This window comes from Tinamus guttatus, unplaced genomic scaffold (genome assembly GCF_059628265.1).
Source record: "Tinamus guttatus ecotype Peru unplaced genomic scaffold, ASM5962826v1 Tinamus_guttatus_pri_ptg000302l, whole genome shotgun sequence".
NCBI classification, from domain to species: Eukaryota; Metazoa; Chordata; class Aves; order Tinamiformes; family Tinamidae; genus Tinamus; species Tinamus guttatus.
In genome coordinates, this window is record NW_028288836.1 from 831,305 (window position 1) to 854,370 (window position 23,066).

At 39.2% G+C, this 23,066-nt stretch overlaps 1 protein-coding gene across 1 annotated transcript in view; it reads right to left on the reverse strand.

The window, feature by feature from the left end:
- Positions 1 to 805: 805 nt before the first annotated feature.
- Positions 806 to 23,066, reverse strand: part of MYO10 (myosin X) — a 148,875-nt gene continuing 126,614 nt past the window's right edge. The window contains exons 26-41 of the mRNA XM_088528149.1: positions 22,392 to 22,515; positions 21,361 to 21,604; positions 19,062 to 19,157; positions 15,818 to 15,911; positions 14,621 to 14,676; positions 12,322 to 12,464; positions 11,679 to 11,873; positions 10,482 to 10,639; positions 9,304 to 9,427; positions 8,150 to 8,447; positions 6,682 to 6,889; positions 5,928 to 6,064; positions 5,042 to 5,162; positions 2,892 to 3,344; positions 2,342 to 2,533; positions 806 to 2,059 (exon numbers count right to left, since the gene is read on the reverse strand). Coding sequence (XP_088384275.1) covers positions 1,949 to 2,059; positions 2,342 to 2,533; positions 2,892 to 3,344; positions 5,042 to 5,162; positions 5,928 to 6,064; positions 6,682 to 6,889; positions 8,150 to 8,447; positions 9,304 to 9,427; positions 10,482 to 10,639; positions 11,679 to 11,873; positions 12,322 to 12,464; positions 14,621 to 14,676; positions 15,818 to 15,911; positions 19,062 to 19,157; positions 21,361 to 21,604; positions 22,392 to 22,515 — 2,754 coding nt within the window. The 3' untranslated portion in view covers positions 806 to 1,948. The remainder of the gene's footprint in view (positions 2,060 to 2,341; positions 2,534 to 2,891; positions 3,345 to 5,041; positions 5,163 to 5,927; positions 6,065 to 6,681; positions 6,890 to 8,149; positions 8,448 to 9,303; positions 9,428 to 10,481; positions 10,640 to 11,678; positions 11,874 to 12,321; positions 12,465 to 14,620; positions 14,677 to 15,817; positions 15,912 to 19,061; positions 19,158 to 21,360; positions 21,605 to 22,391; positions 22,516 to 23,066) is intronic.

A 23,066-nucleotide genomic window follows, 5' to 3' on the forward strand; every position in this document is an offset into this window, starting at 1 on the left:
TGCTCCTTCCTCAGCTGTGCCCAGTTCTGGGATCTCCAGTACAAGAAGGAAATGAAGCTACTGGACAGAGTCCGGCATAGGGCTACAGAGATGATTAGGGGCCTGCAGAATCCCTCCTATGAGGAAAGGCTGATCAGCCTAAAGAAGAGAAGCTGAGAGGGGATCTTATCAATGTGTATAAATACCTTAAGGGAGAGTGTTAAGAGGATGAGGCCAGACTCTTTTTCAGTGTGGCCAGCTGTGGGACAAAAGGCAACGGGCACAAACTGAAGCACAAGAAGTTCTGCCTGAACCTGGGGAAGAACTTCTTTACTGTGAGGGTGACAGAGCCCTGGAACAGGCTGCCCAGAGAGGTTGTGGAGTCTCCTATTCTGGAGATCTTCCAAACCCGCCTGGATGCCACCCTGTGCCACGTGCTCTGAGTGTCCCTGCTGGAGCAGGGGGACTGGAATAGATGATCTCTAGAGGTCCCTTCCAACCTCAACCATTCTGTGATGCATAAAGCACGTGAACCTACCAAGCAAAAGCATATACAGTTTACATTATGTTCCTGTCTTGGCCCCTGAAAAGTCAGAAGGTATTAGAGCTATGCTGGACGTCCAAGTTGGTACAAACAGGAAACAAACCATATTACACATATTTTTTTTATTGCTGGACTTGGAGTAAGTAGGCACGATTCCTTAAAGGCTTAGTTTTTTTAATACAGTAACTTTTTTTGTTGTTTTGTCTTGTTTGTTTTTTTCCTGTAGACAAAAAGATACCTTAGATCGAAGTTTTGCTTTATCTTACAGTATTTCTGTACAAAAACAAAAGTCCAAAATCAGCTTTTTACTAGCTGATAACCCCCAAGTTATTTACAGGTGTCAGAAACCTTCGTTACGCAACCAGGTAAAGGAGAACTCTGTAATAAAGCAGTTTGCCTGTTAACTGTGTATCTGCTAGTAAACTCTGAAGGGCTCTGACCTTTTCCAGGTAGTTTGGGTTGGAAAGTCCAGCTAGAATTCTACAAGAATAGGGTCTTTTTAAAAGAAAAGTTTAATATTAAAAACTTAAGCTGACATGGGATATTGTTATCTGTATTTCCATAATAGGGCAGTCTATAAATATTCTCAGCTACTTTTTTTTTTTTTTTAATATAATACAGCAGGTACAGAATGCAGAGTTCTGCTACATATATGGTAATACATATTTGCAATAGTAAATCAGTGTATGAAAATTTCAGAATTTACTTGTTAATATAACTGCTTATAAAGTAACCATACAATTGTAACAACTATACCTCTGAACTATTAAAATGTACAGAAAGACTGTTTACACCATTGCACATACTTATTCCCTTTGCTTCAAAAGACTTGTGAAATACAGAATAAAATCAGTCAGATTTTCCTGTCAGCTCAACTATGCACATGCAGTGTGCATGTCCGTGGAAGCAAGGGGAAATAAAATGTTGGCATCTGTAAGGAAGGCTGCCAGCAGCTCCCAAAAAAATAAACCTCCCTCTTCTTTCCTCCCCCATTCCCACAAGTATGCAGGCCGGTAGGTTAGTGCAGAATGGATGAACTTCTCTTGCAGCGTTTTGATCGGAGAAAAATCTTGATTTTTATCAGCAATTTTAGGTTAATACAAGTCCGTTTAAATGTTGTAAGGCACTTTTTACTGCTTGTATTGCAGTGGGTCAAGTCTTAAGGCATCTGTTGCATAAACTGAAGATCACGATGCTTTGGAATTTTGGGGTAAGTCAACAGTTCTAGTATGTGACTATTCCAGCCGATGTCCTTCCCAACCCCCAGCCTGTAGTCTTTTAAAAACAAGCCTTGAAGGTATTTTCCTTAGAAATTCTGGTTCTTGGTTCGGTTGTTGACAAAGGTGATTGGTATCGTCGGGTGAGCTGGAGGCCAAGCAGCGGTAAGTTCTGTTGCGAGCGCACACAGTGCCACTGGCTTTGCTTTCACCTGCAGCTGCCTTGACTTCCGTGACTGCTCACTGACCGAGAGGTGCTGTAGCGCTTTTTCACGATCATACTGATGTAGGCTTTCATCAGCTTGGCAATGTCAACCACCTGCAAGGAGAGCACAGAGGGCCCAAAGCCCTTAGTGAGGTAACAGCGTGTAAACTGATTTCTTTACACAACAATATAAAACTGTTGAGCTTTCAACACAAGCCTTTAATGTTAAAGCAAATGCAGCTAATCAAAACTTCTATCCATCGTATACTCTTCCCTTAATTTTACAGGGGTCTTCAATAATAGTTGCAAATGTTACAAATTTATTCAAATTTAAAAGTAGCCTTGCCATCAGCACAGGATGACATCACTGTTAACAAAATTCATTCTTTCTCTTACCTCACTAGTCTCAAAAAGCAGTTCTCTCTCATCCACGACAATCTTGTAGGTGTTGGCAAGCGGTGCCCCAAAGGACAAGATGTGTTCATACTGAAACACTTCCAGAGGCCGGCCTTCTCCACGCTTATAGACAGAGACGGCGTCAGCGCTGACTCCAAGCCACAATTCTTGTGGAAAGCCCCCTTCTTTACACTAGAGGAAAGAATGTAAATTAACAACAAATGGAACAGGGTGAGCTGCACAACATTTACTATTCAAGTCCTCTTCTGTACTCATTAAAACAAAAGAAAGTGCGGGTTGATGGCCCATCTTTGAGTGTAGCTTATATGCATCTCCTCAACCTGTAGGCAACTGACAAGGCTAGCATTCAGCTCCTCTGAACTTTATGGGGTTAAATGACTACAGCGCATGCTAACTGGAGTGTGATTTAGTATGAAACATATAGTTACGTCAGCTCTCTGAGCATTGTGATCTGGTTTGGAAAACTACTCCAATGTAACCACCAGTTACAGCAGTACAAACTATATTGCGAGCATCGAGGAAGTCTTACCTCTACATCAAACAATGTTGACCCGTAGCCAGGCCATTCCTTAATCAAAGCCATATACTTGGCCATAGCCTGCTCCTGGTTCATTCTCTGCAGCTTTTTCCATTTGTCAATAATACTAGTCCTGGAAGCTGAGACTTCCTCTTTGACCCACATGTCTAACATCTGATCCTCCTCGACCTTCTGCTTGCTGATAGAGCCACTGCGGAAGCTCCTCCGCAGCGTCCCTTCAAGGAAGCTGGCTCGCTTCTTCTCAGCCTTCTCTGTTGCAGTAAAGGTTTTGGTGGACTGAGTAATCCGAGACTTCAGCTTTTGCAAGGGGTAGACTTCCTCCATGTCTGGTATGGTGGTATGCAGAGTGTAATCTCCCTGAAGATACTGAAGACGCAAAGCTGCAAGGACCTGGAGCGTTTCTTCTGGAGCAGGATAGTGTCCTCTAATCACTGCTTCATGAGCCTAAAGGGAGGAAAAATGTAGCTTTGTATGTACAAACTCAGTCTTTGAAAGGGCAGGAATAGAAATGGGAAGTAGATTTACTGCCATGTAAATCACGTAAACCCATCATAAGTGATCCACTACATAAACCAAGTATGGTAAATTTGTTAGTCAATAAACCATGATTTTTCACAAGAACTGCAAAGCACATGAGGAACTTTGCTACAGGTGTTACTGCTACTAGTACAGGCCCTACAGAACCAACCACTTGTGTTACTAAGAAGGAAAAGAAAATGTGAAGGGGAGAAAAGCAGGACTTCAAACAGCCGTTGGGAAGGTTAAAGGGGTGGAGTTTAACATCTGTGTTAAAGGACATTAGGCAAAAACAGGCATCAAGACTTAGTTATCATTGGTATTAATAATCTGGCTGTGAAAAAAAAAAAAAGTCGCTCACCAAATGTGCAAAACCCTAGGACAGACTGCTAATAAGCCCCATGGAGGGAAAGCAGTGAATCTTAACAGGGATCTAGATAAAATTAATAGAATATTTATATGGCAAAGTTGTCTGGAACACCAGGGTGATCTAATTCTGAAGTAAGACAACTCCTTCAGATCCTAGTTCCCTCTTTGCACACTCATTCAAAGCTTCAGAAAATTGTAGTATCTAGGATTTTTTTTTCATATAAAACTAATACTGGAAACAAACATAACTCATATCTGGAGATACAGGAACTGCAGACAGTTTAGTAAAAGCATAGAGATAATTTGCATCTAAGTAAGAGCAAGTTCATCTAGGCATATGATTAAGGGAGACAGAATCTGCCTGTAGACATGCAAGGCAGTTTAACTGGGATTGCAGACATGCAGAAGACAGACTGTATTGTAGAAATGGAAGGATAGGATCTTAATAAGTAAGAGTAACTAAAAGATCTTTAATTAGCATCTTATGAATCAATTCAAGTTTTAAAATAATGAGAGAGAACTAAAACTGAAGACTCAAGGGAACTCTGAAATTATCTGTTAAAAAAGAATCAATGACTGACAGCAACAACAGGCAATTAAAAATATGATGTTAGAATGTAATTAATTGCCAACTTAAGATAGTGGTGTGATATTAATCTGAATGATTGAACGTGCCATGTTGTCTAACTGAAATACTATTGGTCTTGGCACGATGCAAAACATTTGGCTAACCACCAGTTAGCATGGAATAGAAAATAGAAAAGCCGCTGTCTGATCAGTTCTGTGCAGTTACCAGTAGGGTCTGTAACAGTTTGCTTGGCAATTACATATTTTGATTTTATTTCTTGCACTTCCTTAAGTAAATAGATTCATAAGAGCAAAACTAAAAGCTGGTGTTATTTTTCCAGATATAAATTATCCATCTTAGACCAAGTCAGTGTTTTTCTCTCACCACAATAACATACAGTGAGTCTCAACTGACAAAAGTATTATAATGCACAAACAGATGGGTCAGAACACTAAGTAAATCACATTCACTTCACTTATCTTGGATAATCCTACTTGACCATTAAACTGCTTTCTTTGCATTTGCTGCCTGAGCCGTATAGTTAGTTATTTTAGTTATTATTTAGTTATTATTTAGTTATATACAGTTATTTTAGTTAAAAACATAACTCGAAGTCTTCCCGTGTTGCCTAAATCTCTTGCTTTTTCCTTCTTCTTAAAAACTCTTTGCAACAAAATCTATTTTTTACCTGCTCAAACATAAAGGCGAATTCCACACTGTCTTTGGGGACATTTTCTGTGTCCAGGAAGCAGTAGAGCTTGAAATAAAACTTCCAGTGCATCTCCCCAGCTTCAGCAGAAGCAGTGAGCCTACATGTTTGTTGAGAGAAAGACGTATCAGATCCGTGTAATCAAATGCCTTTCTGAATGAACCCCTGAAGAGTCTAAGCACAACACTGGCTGGTTTGTTTTTGTTTGTAACACCCTGTAAAAATCTGTTATCGGTGACAGAAGTTATTTGTTTTCATTAGCATATTTTACTGATGTGATGTGCACTTAAATTTTTTTTTGAACAGTCTATAGCAAAACCCAGGAATTAGAAGTGTTGACTGAGTTTCTCCATCAAGTGTTTCTAAATCAAATTCTCTAGTAACTGTTTTTTTGGGGCTCAGTCACTCAGGTGTCAGGTTTAAAAAACAAGATTTGTTTCTGTTAAAATATGTAATTGCACAGCATTTTATATGTTGTTTTCCCATTGTTTGGATTAAAGAGGCTGCTCGCCGTGTGTATAACATAATGATGACAAACAGGTATTTAGTGTTGTGTTACATTTTCCTACTGCAGCCCTCTGGATGATTTCAAATCCACTAACAGAAGTCAGAGAAATGTTCTGTGGTGGCTCCTACATGAAGTCCAAGTGAAGTTACGCAGTGGGCGGTCAGAAAGGCAACGACTGCCAGGAGTTCAGTTCTCCCGGCAGTGGGGCAGCCACAGGGCTAGTAAAGGTGGGAAACATACCTATAGGTTATCATTTAACAAATAAAAAAGGCACAGGAAGAGAAAATTCAGTATTATCGACACTGGAAACGTATTTAATTGCTACTAAATACATTAGAGTGACAGAGGCACACTCACTTTTCAAACTTTGCCAAGACATCTGCCACAATGGTTCTGCTTTCAATTGCTTTATTAGTAGTTCCATTGTATTCAAACAAAGCAAACATATTTCTGCTATCCTCCATGGCCAAGCCACGAATTAGCTTTTCAACCACCTAAAGAAAAACAGCATATCAGCAAACCCAAAACATGAAAAGTAGTCTCACAGAGTTAAGGCACATACTTAGGAAAAAATAAAAACTAGATTTTACATTAGGAGAAAAATGCAGTTAAGATGTTCTTATCAGTTGTATTCATTGTCCTCAAACACAATTCATTTTTTTATCCTAAATACTACTGATTCTTCAGGAATATATATATATATATATATATATATATATATATATATGTGCTACCACTCGGCCAAATACAGTGCCTGTATTTCACCAAGTCTAGCTTTAGGAAGCAACCTGGCTCTCATACACCACCATATGTACTGAAGCTATGTCAGCACTGCCACGGTTGCTTGGTCTTTCCAGTATTTTTTCCTGTAAGAGAGGACTCATATTGGGTAAATCTGTGCTGTGCAAAGACAGTTTCCACAGCAGGGATTACTTGAGATAACTGGGGAGCGGAGGAGAGGATCCTGTGGTGACCTCTCAACAGGACCCTCAACTGGCAGTCAGAAATCCTCAGTGTTTCCAGGGTTCCGCACCACCACTAGCTGCATCCATCACATATGGAGAAACACCAGCTGACTGTGTGCCAGAGCTGTTTTGTCCCCACTTCTTACCTCTCCGGCTGTAGTGTGCGAGTTGATGGTGATCTTACAGGAGCCACCACCATGGCAATAAACTGTAGACGTCATTTCCTGCCTGCTGATCAGGGCTTCTATTTCATCCCGTGATGGCACAAACTCTCTGCATTTGGTTTTTTTCAGAGACTCGTAAGTAAAAAGTGCATATTTCTCCATTTCAGTTCCCGGAAACTGGTCACGAACCCTGTGAGACAAGTATTATTACTCTAAATTGCCAGTGTGTGAAACAGAAAACTACTCATTTGACAGTGGGTTTTTCCTTAAAGCGATAAAGAATTTCGGTATCCTTTCAAATAGTATGCTATTTAATTGGCACATCAAAGGTTAATCTTCACTGTCAAGGAAAGTGTCCTAAAGATGCTTTACCATGAGATAACTAACATACAAAAATCATTTTGTTCAACAAGCTTAATGGGAAGCAAAAGCTTATAGGAACCTATATTAACTATAGCAACCTTGTTATGATTCAGATTTGTCAATGAGATAGCCAGAATAATGTTATTGTAATCAGCTCTCCTTTTTGTTAATAATTGTTGAATGAAGCCCAAACTGCATTGAGGTAATACAGAAACTAAGCAATAAAACAGATTTTTGACTACCCGCTTTTGCAGTAGTGTCACCTGGGACGCTTGATTTCTATTCCTGATTTTCTTACAGATCCTCTCTAGGCTGTACTGTTCAGCAACTCTGTGGAGTATTCAGTAACAGCTTTAATGAACTCAACTCTAATTATTGCAGTTTTTCTAACCAGAAGCCATTTTACGAACTGAGTTAAAGTGAGAAAGTGAATTAATGTTAGATTGTTTTAATTTTTCTCACTTGGATACTAAGTGATTGGTGTTTTCCACTAAATTTATTTTGGTTTCAAGGTATAGCTTCGATACAAGCATTTTACAAATGATTTAGTATAGTCACTTACCAAGTCTGTGTACTACTGTGCATACAGACATGATTTGTTTGTTTTAATGGACTATTTTTTTCTACTGACAAGCACTTTGCAGCCTACTCATGCATTAGAGCAAGAGGAACTCCACAATCTAGTTAATGCTCAATTGTCAAATATAATATTGTTTTTATGTGACAATTTGGACAGTTAGGAGTGTACTGGTCATTTAAGCAAATTTATACAGTTGCTTAAAGCTCAACTTCTGTCAATGTTAAACAATGCATTCAGTTTAGTGGAACTTTGCTTGATTCTTCTGAAGAAACTGAAAATAATTCCACTTAGATCAACTCATACACTGCTTGCTTACGACATTTTTTTGAAGATTTATAGTTTGGCCTAACCAAACTATGGTTTTAATTCACTAAGTTGAATGCATTTTCATTCAACTTTCATGAACATCTCTCCTCAAGATGTCTAAACGCACTTAAATGAGGGGAAAGAGGGAAATAATGATGGAAGGAACTTTTTGTCTTGCTCAAGCAGTTCAAAGTTTCTCACCTTTTGAGATGGAACTTGAGGTATTTGAGGATGCTGCGGCTGGGCAGAAAAGTGCAACTCATGCAGGTGAGTATCTGCCAACTATACAGGTTCCCCACGCTCCCAGGGGTAGGTACTTTGTTGGTCTGCTTGATGAGCTGACAGTACAGCTCATCTCGAAGAGGTCGTAAATCGTGCCCAGTTTGCAGGATACCTTGAATTATAGGGATGGGGTCAGACATAGACTCTAGCTGCTGTAATGAATTGAATATCTTGATGGCTTCATCCTGCAGAGTTGTGTAGCCCTTGTCTTTCAGCACTACAAAAGAAAAAAAGAAAGGTGTTTACACTGAGAGATGAAAGAGAAAGCACTAACTCAGGCTTAATGTAGAAATTGCTCAGTGAAATTCTGTGACACTTCTTATGTAGGATAGCAGATAGATCTTTTCCATTTTATATTTATGAGACAAACTTGTTTTATGAGTTATTTTGCTATTAAGATTTGTTTTGAATTTAATGAAATCCAGTCTGTGCTGCACTTGTGCATGGGACAAGCAGCTCAGGGAATGAGAAAATTAACACTATGCCTTGCCACTGCACAGGAAGAGAATGGGGAAGATAAAGAAAAGGTTTCTTCTAGCATTTTCCTTTCCTTTGTCCTGTTAGCAGCACATTATCATTTGAGTTATTGGGAAATCTTACCTGAAGCATCTTAGCCCTTAATCACTCACGAGACCCCACTGGCCTCCCAAAGATGAGATTTCTGATCTGAAACGCCTCTTGTTTAGTAAGCAGTTTCAAAATAATATAAGCATGTTAATATAAGGATATCATATCCACAACTGGGTCTGAACCATTTAAAACATATTTCAAGCTTAGTGTTTCTTAACATCCTTGGTTCAATCACTACTATACCTGTTTCAGGAGTAATGTGTTGTTACTTTTTCAAATCGTGTATATTTAAATCTTTCTTTATATATATAAACATTGTTCAAGGACACTAAATGAACTGGGTTTTGTTGCTTATTTTAAGCTTCTCAAATTTGGTCTGCTTAGCTGCACTGTGAGTGAGGGTAACCAACTTGCACCACAGCAGCAACAGCAACTTTCCTTTCCTGACCACCCACATAGGAGCAAGAGCAGCCTAAGTTTTTTTCTATAACTGAAAAACTTACAGTTGAGATTGATGTCCCCATATGGCAATGGCAGTAATGGCGAGTGCAACGGATGATGAGTGTAACGGAGAATAGGGTTTCTCTTATAAATTTGTTCAACCACTTCGGCATTTAGGCAGTTTTCCTGTTTGGGAGAGAGAAAAGCTTAATTTGGGGTCCAGCACTAGCAGTAATGCAATACCTAGTGTCTGGAAGTTGGCTGAAGAAAAATGAGTCATTGGTGTTAACACTATCTGGTGCTAAATCGAGCTGTGGGCACTGTAACTCCCTTGGCACACTGCACACTATGAATGCTCAGCAGCTGCTGACCTCGGGCCTTGCATAAGCTTGTCTTATCTGCACAGTACAAAAACACAACAGAGCTGCAGGGGACAAAAACGCATTTTTATAAAACTTTCTGAAATGTGTTTTCATTCTGCAATTGTTTTTATTCCAGTCTTTCATAACTGGAATTATATTAAGACATCTGTCTTCGTTTTCTTTAAAAATCTTTCTCTAGCCTAACTAACCAGCTTTTCCAGATTCACCTTAACAACATAGTCTCAAAAAACAGCTGCTGCAAACCTGCTGCGCCCATTCTGCCCCTGATGGTTGAACACTGTTCTCAGTCAAAGCTTGACAGATGTGTGAGAACTGTCTCCTCTCATTTCTGAACTTCCTTACGTTTTCTACTGTGCTAAAGAACAGGCTTCGTGTTCTTGAAATGTAGGACTTGATATGTCTTTTCCATGAGGAAGAGGGAGGAGACACTATGGAGAAAACTTAGCAGCTGATCTTACTCCTTCTCCCTCTCTTTTGGTGGGGGACCCAACTAGCCCACGTGCTGGCAAGCTGCTTACTGTGGACACTGCCAGTCACATACACTGACCCAAGAATCACCACTCTACTGCCTGGCATAGCAGCATCTAATAAGTTACACAAGGGGGAAAAAAAAAAAGTTATCCTTCTTTCTCTTCAAGTTACATCACATATTTTGTTCTTAAGAGTGCTTCAATACAAATTCCTTTAGTAGGTGAACGCCTACATTCAGATTCTGCAATTCTCCATGCGATAGCCTGCAATAGTCCATGTGTGATAAAACTCACGTTTTCTGCTTGGCAAAAGGAACATAAAAACAAAGACTGATTTCAAGTATCTAACTAACCCTTCTTTCCTACCCCGCTCTGGTTTGTTCCTACCTTAATATCCTGAATAAGTTGCTGGGTTGGTGTATCAATTGGTGCTTTTGTGTCAATCACATTCTGGATGGCGCTTGACCAACGGGTGGCCTCGTTAAGCAACTTCGTGTAGAGACGGTAACAGTGTTTGCGTCCGTATACAGTTACATTCCAGTAGCCTGGAACAACAGTAAAAATTATTTCAAAAATAATTTTTATTTTAAAAGCATAGCTATAAAAATACCCCAGCTTCTAGCTAAAAACAGGTGCACTCTCATCAGACCTTGGCTGCTGTATTCCACGACCTTCTAGCAGGTTTTTCTTAGGAACTAAGAAATTGTACCAGTAATAACTATCCTAAAAACAGACTACACCTGTAAAGGAGAGAACGAATGCAGAAGGGTAATGAAAAAATATAGCTGCCAGCATGCAGCGCTCATGGACAATATGAGACAAGACAATATGAGATAGTCTTGTGTTTATGTATGTATTAGCAGCTGTGGCACATACATAAACAGACATAAAGCACATTACCTGTTCTGTAGAACAGTCATTAATTTCACACCAAGGAAGTGGCAACTATGTAAGAGAAAAGCAGCACTGCAGTTCATCTTATCTCTCTACATAACTGCATAGGCTTTTTTATGAAGCAGTTTCCAAATAAAGGAAATCTAATTAATCTTTCACTATCAAAACCCTCTTTGAAGTGTCCATGACCCCAATGAGGTAATGCAGAACAGTCAGCTGTCACTTCTAATTTACAAACAGCCACATCAGAACCGAAAACCAGTTCTGAAAGCGCACTGCAGAGCTGACTCAGTTGCAGTATGTAGGTTAGCACAAGCTGGATGCTTGCTCTAGATCTTCCTATCCTTGCCCTGCCAGTGGCAGCCCTCAGAGCTCTTCTGCCCAAAGTTATGTATGGAAAGCGTGCTGCCTAGCTGCCTTTCCCATGCCTTTGATGTGTAAGCATAAGCATCCAAGCTACCTTACCACAAGTGTCAGGCTGAGATAGCTTGAATGTTGCTGAGAACAAGTTTTACTACTGTATACCTGATTACTGCTGCCTTTTGCCTAGTATGTCCCTGTATTATGCCTCAGTGACTTAGGATTTGTTCAAACCGTCACCTTAGTACTCCATTTAAAATACCTTTGCACACTGCTTGTGGCATAAACAGGGCAGGAGGCAAGCGTATTCCAACACACACGAACAAGTACCTGTCTCTTTGAAGATTTTTTCATCGGGTGGGACGACAGAGCAGAGGCTGTTCAGGACCAGTGTCCCCAGTTTCAAAGCGTTCTTCTCCGAGCTCTTGTAATAGTCCAGAGAATTGTGTGTCAGCACAAACCAGCGCTTCTTTAGCTTTAACGAAGACATCTTTGGGTTGTTTTTCACTTCCTTGTGGAGCCATCCTGTTAAAGACAAGTTCAATGGCACTTTGTTTACTTTGCGGTGTTGGACAAAATTAAGTTGCTGAAAGGTAGTTATTTACCTTTTACAGCAAAGATATGCTGTGTTCAGCCCACGTACTAAACAGCTTCGAGCAAAATTCTCCAAAAATAAAATGTTAAAAATATTATGTAAAATCTATATGACAAATTGCCAACACTGTTGTTTACCCAGAAAAATTGTTTTGTTGAATTACAAAATGCTTTTGTGATCATTACAGTGATCTTCTTGCATAGTACCATGGGACTGCAATTTCAGATATACTTAATTAGGAGTAAACTGCACAATACAAAGCAAGCATCCAATACTGCTACGCTCCGCTAGCGTGTTTCACAGATTGTAATTTGGGAACAATCTCTTTCGAGGTAAATGGATCTAACTTACTCCAATATTACTCCACTCAGATCTTACCTCTCACAATGAATTCCTGTCCCTCCACTCTGGTGTCCCCCTTCGACCTCTGCAGTAGGGTTATCCAGTGATGCATCTCTTCGGGAGTGTCAGCATTACAGTGAAGAACACGGTTAGCAGTGATGATCACAAATGAATTGGGTCTGTGGAAAGAAATGAAGATTGAAAAAGTCTCTACAATAAGAGTACGCACTGTTTACCTCGCCTGCCATAAGTATAAACAGTTTCCTCTGTTTGCATTTTTTATTCAGACAGATACCATCTAGCTCTAAAGCATTTATTTCAACGCCACTAAACCTAAAAAAAATATTGGGCATTTGAGAAAACTTAATGCTGGATTCACACCAAAAGGCTAAGGCTCCAAATGGTGGGAAAGTTTATATTAAATTGCAGTTTGTCCTATCTCAAAATAAAACCATGGTGAGAAAAACCACCAATCATTAATCAGCTTTAGATATGAATCAGAACTGTATTTTGGGGTCAGATCTATTTAAAGTGTCTGCTTCAGTAGTTACATTAGCTAAACCCAACCACCGAGGGCCATAACGAAGCAGTATGTGAACACAGATTCTTTTATTTGAACACAGTGCGACTCGATTTGCAGACACCACAATCTATTTTTAATGAGAGTCTGGCCTTCGCCCAATCCTCCAGCAGGATTTACTGAAGCACGAAGAACTGGCCCCAGCACAACGTGTCAGTAGCTCTCTGCATTAGGGCGGCAGGTTTTCCAGGCTACAAACCACTTGCTTTAACCCTTTATTACCACCAGTGTTTTCATCCTGGAACACTCAAACCTTTTAAGAACTTTATCAGATAGAGCAAAGAGGAGCAATTCAGTCCAGGCTCTTCTGTGGACAAGGAGTGTGTAGGCCTTTGTTGCACAGTTCTAACATGAAAATTGTTTGGTAGAATATGGAACTAGTCAAATTGTTTATGGAGACGGAGATGCTAACCCAAATAGGTCACCATTCTCCAAAAACAGTACATGCCATTAAAAAGTCAGATGGAAAATAAATAAAAAAAAGATAAAAATCAATACTAATAAAATGTTTAGGAGGTAAAATTAGAACACATGGTGAAGGGGGTTTATGGTAATCCAAGCGACAGATAAGAAGCATGCAGGTAAGTTCTACTGATGTAATAAATAATAATAATAATAAATAATAAAAAACAACATCAGCCTTTGGATATCCTTTATAGAATAGGAAGAAAAAAATATTTAGTGTTGTGCTCACCATTGCCACAAGATGGGTAAGGAGTGATCAGAGTTTTGGTTCACATTCACAATGGAGGAAGTGTCAAATGATTCAAGGAAGAGTGGTGGAGAAGGAAACAGGGGGAGATGTGAACCAAGGAACTGTCTTTTAAGAACAAGCCGAAGGAAAGGGATCTGTAGACTGAACTAAGTGAAGCACCCACAGAAAAGCTGTAAAGCTGTTACAGATGCTTCCTAATGGTAAGGAATCATTTAATGCTAAGAAGCCCTAGCATCATTTAAGATTCTAAGACTAAAAAGTCTTTCTAACTTAATATTTGGAAGGCTTTGCACATTTTGTGTTGTACTGTTTAGGAAGCCTGGGGTTACAGTCACAACTACTTGTAGTATCTGGGATCTTGGGATCTTGGTAAACCAAAGGAAGGTCGTTACTTAAAACCGGTTATTTCACACATTTGCTATGAGGAGACTGGAATGAACTGTTACAATACAAATAATTCCTCATAGCCAGTAACATGATAACTGCACTCAAACCCTGGACCCAGATTACACTTTACCTCTTATATACTGTGACTGGATTTTTGCTGCCACACTGTGATGTTTGTTATAAAAACACTCACTCGGAAATATGGTACCATTCTAGGAAATAATTTTCATCAACTCACTATTCTACAAGAAATATACCCTTCTTGCACAAGGAGATAAACAGCAGAATGTTAAAAGAATTTTTATGCCTACCATGTTGCTAAGGGAGTGGAAAATAAGACTTCGCTTTTCAGAGGCATTACTTGCATAAATGACATACTTACCTTCTACCTTTGGGTCACTTTAGTAACAAAATTGCTGAGCAGTGCATATATGGAGCAAGGTCAGGGAAGATAATGAATCTCCCACAGAAAAAGTACAAAATGCCCACTTTTCCTATTTTAATGTATTGTATTTGGTACTATCAAAAGGGAGGCAATAACAAACCATTGTCATGTGTAGTTGGTCAGCAGAATATGAAGACTAACGTATAAAGCGTGAGATTTTGTCTAGAGAGAAGAAGAAAGGAAGTTACCAGACGTGGCTCTGACTTACCTATCTGGATTGTCAGCAGCACAGACAGAATCAATGAGTCCTACATCGAGTGTACCCTATAAACAAACATCAAACCAGAAAAGAGGAATATATTTACTATGGTATTACTGACTGTACGCTACTCAAGAGATAGGTGAAAGGAGTAGCAGCAAAATGAGCTGTAGATTTTGACATTACTTTTTCCTAACCACTAAAATGACAGAGAGGAAAAGTAAAAGACTCAGATAAACGGATCCAACATGAGATTATATTTAGTTATGGTGGAGGCAGTTCAAAAATTGCTCTTATTTCTCTATGCTTGCAAACCTGCAAGTTTTCACCTGAAAGTGCCATCTCATTGTAAACAGCATCCTCTCATGACAAATTTATTAAGTCATTAAGCAGAAAATTTTATTTCCCTTGCCTGATAGTAGGTCTTACATTTGTCACACTATTTCCAGCACATGTTACATAGTGTGATGAAGGCAGGACTGGTAAATCTCAACTTTTTGCTCTTGGGTTTGTAATTTCACAGAATCACAGAACGGTTGAGGTTGGGAGGGACCTCTAGAGACCATCTAGTCCAACCCCCCTGCTCCAGTAGGGACACCCAGAGCACGTGGCACAGGGTGGCATCCAGGCGGGTTTTGAAGATCTCCAGAGAAGGAGACTCCACAGCCTCTCTGGGCAGCCTGTTCCATGGCCCTGTCACCCTCACTGCTGAGAAGTTCTTCCTCACATGGAAATGGAACTTCCTGTGTTTCAGCTTGTACCCATTACACCTTGTCCTGTCATTGGCCACCACAGAGAAGAGCCTGGCCCCATCCTCCCTACATTCTCCCCTCAGGTACTTATACATATTGATTTACTCATTAACTGTATCTTTGCAAGACTTCAAACTCCAGTTTGAAGTAGTTTGAAAGAGAACTGGATCAGCAAGATAAATAAATAAATACCTAGATAGACAGATAAATAAATAAAAGTCACCGTGACTTTTTGTCAAGGTGAACGAAAGACGGAATAGGAACTCTGTCCCTGCCCTTCTGTATGTACAAGGCATGGCTTGCAGCCTACAGTCAGTGTCACAGCTATCACTTCACTTAAGGAAATATAGGCTGTGGCTGACAGAAACCACATATTCAAGTCGATGGCCACCATAGTGTCCTTCTTTTCTAAAAATACTTGCTTTGCAAAGTTCTTCTTCAGGTCTAGACTCACCACGGCATTCTGTGGATTTGCCTGCTCATCGTGCATCTCTCGGATCTCTTGCTCAGTGGACGCATGCACTTGGCTCAGGACACTAAACCACTGGCTGTGGAGAAAAAGGCAGCAGTGTAAGTGGGGTGTTCTTTGGGCACAAGCCTCTTGTCACCTTTGCTCTGCAGAGATCTAACAGGTTCTTCAGGTTTTTGAAGTTGCTTAAGATCGCTGATGTCAACACGCCTGAAAGCAGCAAGGATTTAATGTCACTTCAAATAACGCGGGATACTAACAAGCCCCCTCAGGTCTCCCCTGCAAATCCATGTTGTAGCCCTCTGTCTGAAGACAAACAGCTGGTAAAACAAAACAAAACGAAACAAAACAAAAAAAAGGAGTAATCACACTGAAACACCTGAATGATTAGGAAGCGTCTGTAACGCATTCTGCACGTTTAATTCTAAAACCTCAACATCACTAGTGACACACAAAGCCTTTAGTGAGACTCCCAGCCGCCAAATGATAAATTCTGCTGCACTGATGATGGGACTGGCAATTGTTTCTTATGGTGATATTTCTGCAAAGTCCATCAAATCTTCTGTACAAGACCAAATGAGAGGGGAAAAAGAACAACCCCCACAAGCAACTATCTCTATGTTCTACATCCAGCTGCTAGAAGGCCTGGAGTCAACCTGTGCCACTCCAGCAGCCTTGCATTTTCCCTGCGAGACTGGAGCCGTGCTTCTAGTATTCCAGCACCTAGTGTGGAGCAGTACTTGCACATTTTTATTCCAACCACACCTTCTGCTTCTGGGAAATCTCTATCCTCCTGGCACTTGTATATGATAAAGTTCAACTGCTCCGAGCAATCCCACTGAAATTTGAGGGCAGAGCTTGGCCTGTTTGGCAGGTTCCCGAATGCCATTCGTAGAGATACGAATTTGCCATTCTAATGAAAGTTACCTGAGGCCAAGCTTTCAAAAGGCTGCAAAGCCCAGCCTTTCAAATTGTCTCCTCACTTCTCTGCAGAGAGTTCCTGCCACTGCCAGCGAGGAATCAAATGCAAAATTGCTGGCTTTAAGTGTAAAGCTGTCTTTTCTGCAAGTGCTCATAGTCACAGAATGCCTATAATGCTGAATTGCTGCTTATGTTTTCATTAGAAATACCACGACGTGTGAAGAAAAACAAAGATTCAGAGCGTCTGACGGTAGAAAAGAAGATGAGAATGTACTTGACTTCTTTTCCGAGAAAGCTCTTTTGTAAGGACTCAAAGATGCCCACAGAGGGGCTGGGCACGACCCTTGCTTTGCTGAAAAGTCTTCTGACCTAAGACGTGGTCACTGAAACCCCTCTGAATGAGGGCAGCAGATCAAGACAGGGGAACCAGTGAGCAGAGGAACCTTAACCCCGACTCCCAGAAGATTCCCCACAGATTAAATTCAGATTTTCTTCTAGGATCATGAATTACAAATCTATTTAAAAGTCACTTTTTTAACTAAAAAAAAGAAAAAGGGGAAAAAAAAAAAAGGACTTCGTAGCATTGCATGGCCAGTTATTGAGTAGTTTGTTACCAGGTTTTAAATACCAGTACAGAGTTTTCCTAGTCTCATGTACTCTTTGGTTTTTTGTTTTATTTCACTTCCTAAAAACCAGGAATATGGGAAAAACTTGGGGCTGAAAGAAGTAAACCCACAAGAATGCCTGCTCATTAAATCATTATTTCTTCAAACAGACTTCCATGATTAAAATAACCTTCTTTTGATGATTTTTTTTTTGATTTTCATGTTCTCTCTTTTTCCACTCAATAGGAAAGCAAGCTCAGATTTTTCCCTGTTCAAGTGCAATTTTTTTTTTAAAGAAAAAACCTTTAGATGAATTGAGGAGGGAAATAATTCTAAATGGCTTCAGTAGCAGATCTAGAACAAACCAACACAGTCCAATATTTTTGTACTTCATTTTTAACAATGCTAAGTTATGAGGCTTTGATTTAAACCCATTTGCAACACATCACCACGACATGTTAAAAGTTTTCAGGGTGAGTGTGAGAACAAACAAATGAACAAAAACAACAAAAACATGAAACAGGCCAGTAAAAAGCAATTTAATCTTAATTATGTGTATTTTGTGTACTATACACAATGACAGTGATGTAGGAATCACTATCATCATCACTGAATCATGCTTAGGGAAAAAAAAGATAACATACATGATGAGACATAGAAGTCTGGTAATTTGCTATCGGTCCCTGTGGGACATTTATCAGGGCTTGTATAGAAGTTTAACAGAAGGGACAAAACTTTAACTGATTCTTAACTTTTAAACATAGTCATAATCACACAAGAATCTTAATGCTAGAAAGATCATACTTATTTCAAGTATAATTTTAGGGATGGCTAAAAATGAGCAGCGAATCTACATGGTTAGCACTGCTAAATTTACATACAGTATCCTGTGATACTGGGAATTATTATACCTATTTAAATAAAAATAAAAATATGAGGCAACTTGCAAGCCTGTAGAGCAAAACTAGTTCAGATAATTTTGACATCCTCCATCTGGCCTCAAGGCAGCAAGGCTACCGCATAATAATAATTGATTATTGAGTTCACTATAAATATTTGATTTTATAAATGAGAAACACGTATGTTCACAGAAACCGTAGTGTGAGGGGTTTTGGTTTATTTTGCTTTTTTAAATACACTGCAACCTATCAGACAAATTAAGCTTGCTCCTCACCTACTAGCCTTGCAGTTTTCCCTTAAGTTTGATAAGGATCCTTCAGAAAGAAAAGCAAGGCCCTTTTTAAGGCAGCAGAAAGGGCAACACTCTGTTGCATCCTCTTCTCATTCACGAACATGCTTTCACCCTAAAATCCTGTGATTATAGCTTTTATCTGAAAAGATTTTAGGCAAACAGATCCCAAGCCTAAAGAATTGGACTTTATTTCAGAGATGACAAAGTCTCAGTTATTGAATTAATCTTTTATGCAGGCAGGGTAATGCCCAAGAAAAGCAGTCCAAAAAGGCAGCTTATTACCCCACTTCGGACACACTGAATGTCAGAGTTACTAGCAATCGATGGGGAAATCACACCCTAGACAAGTTTCACTGACCGTTTGACTCTTCCTACGGGTTTCTTTTCAAAAGCGTGCTAAAAGCAAAGCGTTTTCCTCAACTTAACTCCTTTGCAATAATGGGCAAATAAAATGATGAGCATGAGTTACAAAGGTATGGAGATTAAAAAAACAAAAACATTATTTTCATACCTTGCATCCTCAGGAGACTCAGCAATCAAATGATAGGTTCTATCACCCATTATTAGATCAATACCATTTTCTTTGCCAGTATTATCAACAATCTCTCTGAAAACAAGACAAACAAAGATTTTGTATTAGAGATCTTCAACAGATTCTGAAAATGCCATTTCCCTGAAAGGCTCATAAATTACTGACACCTGAAAATCCAGCAATTAGCATGAAGCAGGCTCATTTGCAGAATGCACAGCTGGATCAATTAACCAAAATGTAATTGCAGTGTTTTCTGCCAACACATTACAAATATTGATACTGCTATGAATGTCACTATTCCAAAGTGACTATTCTGCTAGTGTTCTAATAAGAAAAAGTATTATCAAAGCTTGAAAGAAGCAAAGAGCTGAGAAATGGATTCATTTATGAACTCATTGGAGTGGTGAAAGGAAAGCTATTAAAGAATAAAAATAAGTAAATAAATAAGAAAAACCTTGATTAGTAATTCTGTGTAGGAGTCAATGGAGGCAATTCAAAAAAAAATATTTTCAGAAAAAGCTGAGCACTCATCTTCTGAAAAATATCTTTCTGATATTTTTTGGGCATTCAAATACTGATATATTAAAAATCATGAACTATAAAGGACAGGATTTTTAAGAAGTAACCTAAGTATGACATTAAATTTGGAAGCTTCTATTTGAATTTAACATTTTGCTTAAGCTTAAAAAATCAGCTTGTTTTTCTTTCTGCTACCATATTTGTCTAACGCATATTGTTTCCTTCTTAATTAGCTATACTCCCTTCTCAGTTAGACTATTCTCATCAATCTCTCTTCTACATACCAAATCTGTAAGCTCTGTTTATCAGCCTCATGAGGAAAATTTCTACATTTTCTATTGAAAAGGTATCATTCTGCATATTTTTATTTAATTTTGCTTCCTTCTTCTCAATGACAGTGTCTGCAGAGTTCATTCCAGATGTGCATTTTAAGTGAAGCAGCCCAAGATTTACTTTATTTGAATAGGGGCTCTAATATGGAGTAGTTAAGGATGTTAGATGTATGTTAGTAATGTGCTCTGTGAATATTAAAGTTACCTAGAAAAACTGTTGCTTGTCATAACATAAAACAAGTAGCTTTTATTTTAGTAATTTATGTACAAATACTCACTGATTGCATCTACAGTTCAAGTTAAATTCAAGAACTGTTGCATGACTATTTTAAAGGTAAGTTCAACAGTAACAAAAAAATCTCCAAGCTACAGTCAGTGAAACTGTACGGATAACAAAGGTTTAAATTAAAGCACTAGAAAAAAGCACTAAATAAATGCTATATCACACGAGGCAATCAGATTCAGCTAAAATAACAACAAAAAAATGTGGTAGGAACTTGAGTGTCTTTTCAGAGATCTACTTGACAGCCAGCTGCCCATTGCTTTTACAAGAGCAAGTCAAGATACTTACTGAAGGTATTGACTTTGTTCTGCTTGAATTAATCTAAGCTTTTAATTTAGGTTAAATACTCTGTACAATTAACAAAATTAAATAGATAGTTGCAGTTATCAAGGAGCAGAGTGAAACCGAGTATTATAGGCATTCCTACTCATCTCTAGCATGAAGGACAGCCTAGGTACACTTTAATGCAGAAAGTGGACTACCAACAGTAGCAGCCTCTGGGTTTTTTAGATAATCCACAAACTCACAAAATGCACTGACTCTTTAAAAGGAAAAGCACTATCCCTTAAAAACTTTTTTTGATGTATGCCCCAAGAAGCTTAAAATTATAAGGCATAAGGCACTTTGCTAGCGAGACATAAGTTGTTTAAGTAGCTTTACTAATTCTAAATGTTTGAAATGAATATATGCATTTTAAACACTTCTCTGTCAAACTGCCACAACTGCTTCAAAGATGTAAAGAAATCCTAAGTGAATGCAGAAGATACAAGCCCTGACCCATGTTAGCTTGAATATATTCATGGCCTATTAACTCCACCCCTTCTAGGTTTGCCTATAGCTACAGACTTGGCAATGTGCCCCAAATTGCCCTGGGGATGATTACAGGCCAAGCAGGGCCTCTAGTCTGAGGGAAAGCACAGATGGGTTCATTAGAGCTGCAATTTTCCCAAGTATTCAACCCTGGCTTAACTTCGGGCACTCTGTGGACTTAGAGAGTCGAGTAAAGACAACGTTTACTTTCAAGATCTTTGTCACACACACGCACATGCTTGCACACATGCAGTTTGATGTCAGGGCATTCAACGTGACACCAGAATAAGCCCCAAGAAGCCTTTCGGAGGAACTATGGCGCATATAGACCTACTTGGCTGTTCGGACATCAATAGCACCCTTTAGCTTTTCTTCACTGTCATTTTCGAAGTACATCAATCTGGACTGTCTGAGAACAAACCATCGTTTCTTCCAGTTCCTTCTGGAAAGTGTAGACGATCCACCCCCCTTTTTGTGAAGCCAACCCTGTTTAAGTGCTTCCTGCTTGGAACGAAACCACAGGAAGGTCTCATCTTTCAGGACACACCAGCGTCGCTTCCATGTGTTTATTAAGCCACCTGGCAAGAGAGACAAAGGCTGGTTTATAAGCAGTTAAGACAAACAATTATATCATAAAACTAAAGCTGTTTCCAAACCAAAACTGGAAGATGATGATCAATAATGCTGCAACTAATCTGAGTCTCTGCTGCAAGCCATGAAACCAAAGTTCTCATTTTCACATATTCTGAAGACCACCTTTTTGCTTGCAATCTAAAGATCCCTAAATTATGAGATAGTCTTACTGAAAACAAGATTCAGATCTTCAATACTATTTTCAATAGATCTCAATGCTAATCTAAGAAAAGTTAAAAGTGTTCAATCCTTTCATTGTCTTAAACACTTACGCTTAGTAAGAGGCAAACTCAAACCCACAAAATCTAAAAACCTGCACTTAGAGTTGAAAATATACTGTGGTGAACTGAGTCATGACGAAGTGCATGTGCTGTTTAACTTCATGTGAGGTTTGTTATAGGTTTTCAGGGACAGGAAGCCACTTTCCTCAAAATTTGGTACAGTTTGACTTTGGGAGTTATTCTGCTCTATTTGTACTGGATACTTCATTGTTTATGAGCCAGGAAAGACTTCATATAAAATGGAGGCAGACCAGAAATATTTCCAGAGGAGAAAAGTACTGCCAAATGCGGGTCACGGCAAGTAACTTAATTTAGAGCAGCTCTCTCCAGACTTTTCTGTTGCCCGCTGAAAAATTAGCAAATACCTTAATTCTACAGGTATTGGAGCACAAGGTGTACTAAACATTTCCAGTTATTTTTCATCTTTATCCAATTCTGATTCACCCAATACCTTTCATGTACAGAAAACTGTGGAAGTAGGGCAGGCTGACACAGCTGTAGACTGAATCCCTCCGGTAGGAAAGTTCATCATCTGTATCAAACCTGGAGTCAAAGTCTTCTTCGCTGTCTTCGAACTACAGAAAAAAGGAACAAAGGAACTCTTTCAGAAGAGTTAAGAGAAAGCAGTTTTCTAGAAGTCTTTTGCCAAAGCACCTTATGATGTTCTTTATGCTAGAGAACACCGTTCCTAGCTGTGTTTTATCCACCTTACTGAGGGGAGTATGCTTTAGTAAGTGGAATGAGTCACTACGATAATTTAAAAATTGAGAGGGCTCAGCATTTTGCAGCCTGTCCTCTCTGATTATACACTAGCCCTAATTTAATATAACAAATCTATGAGACATCTTTGTAGCTGACTGGAGAAGGTACCCAGAAGCAGAGGCCAGGTAACTTTCTGTTCTATTTCTCACACACCCAACCATGAAGCCCAAAGGAGTCCCCAACAGAGGCAACTCTAAGTGTTCTCCTCAGAGGCAAGAACGTCAGCTCATCCCAGTTATCCCACGACAGATAAATCAAGATGGTCCTCTGACTGGATTTCATTATCTCAACTGAAATAGTCATTTTAGTGTTACAGTTTTCCTCAGAAATAGGTCAGTGTTGCTGAAACATCCTTTTTCATTTA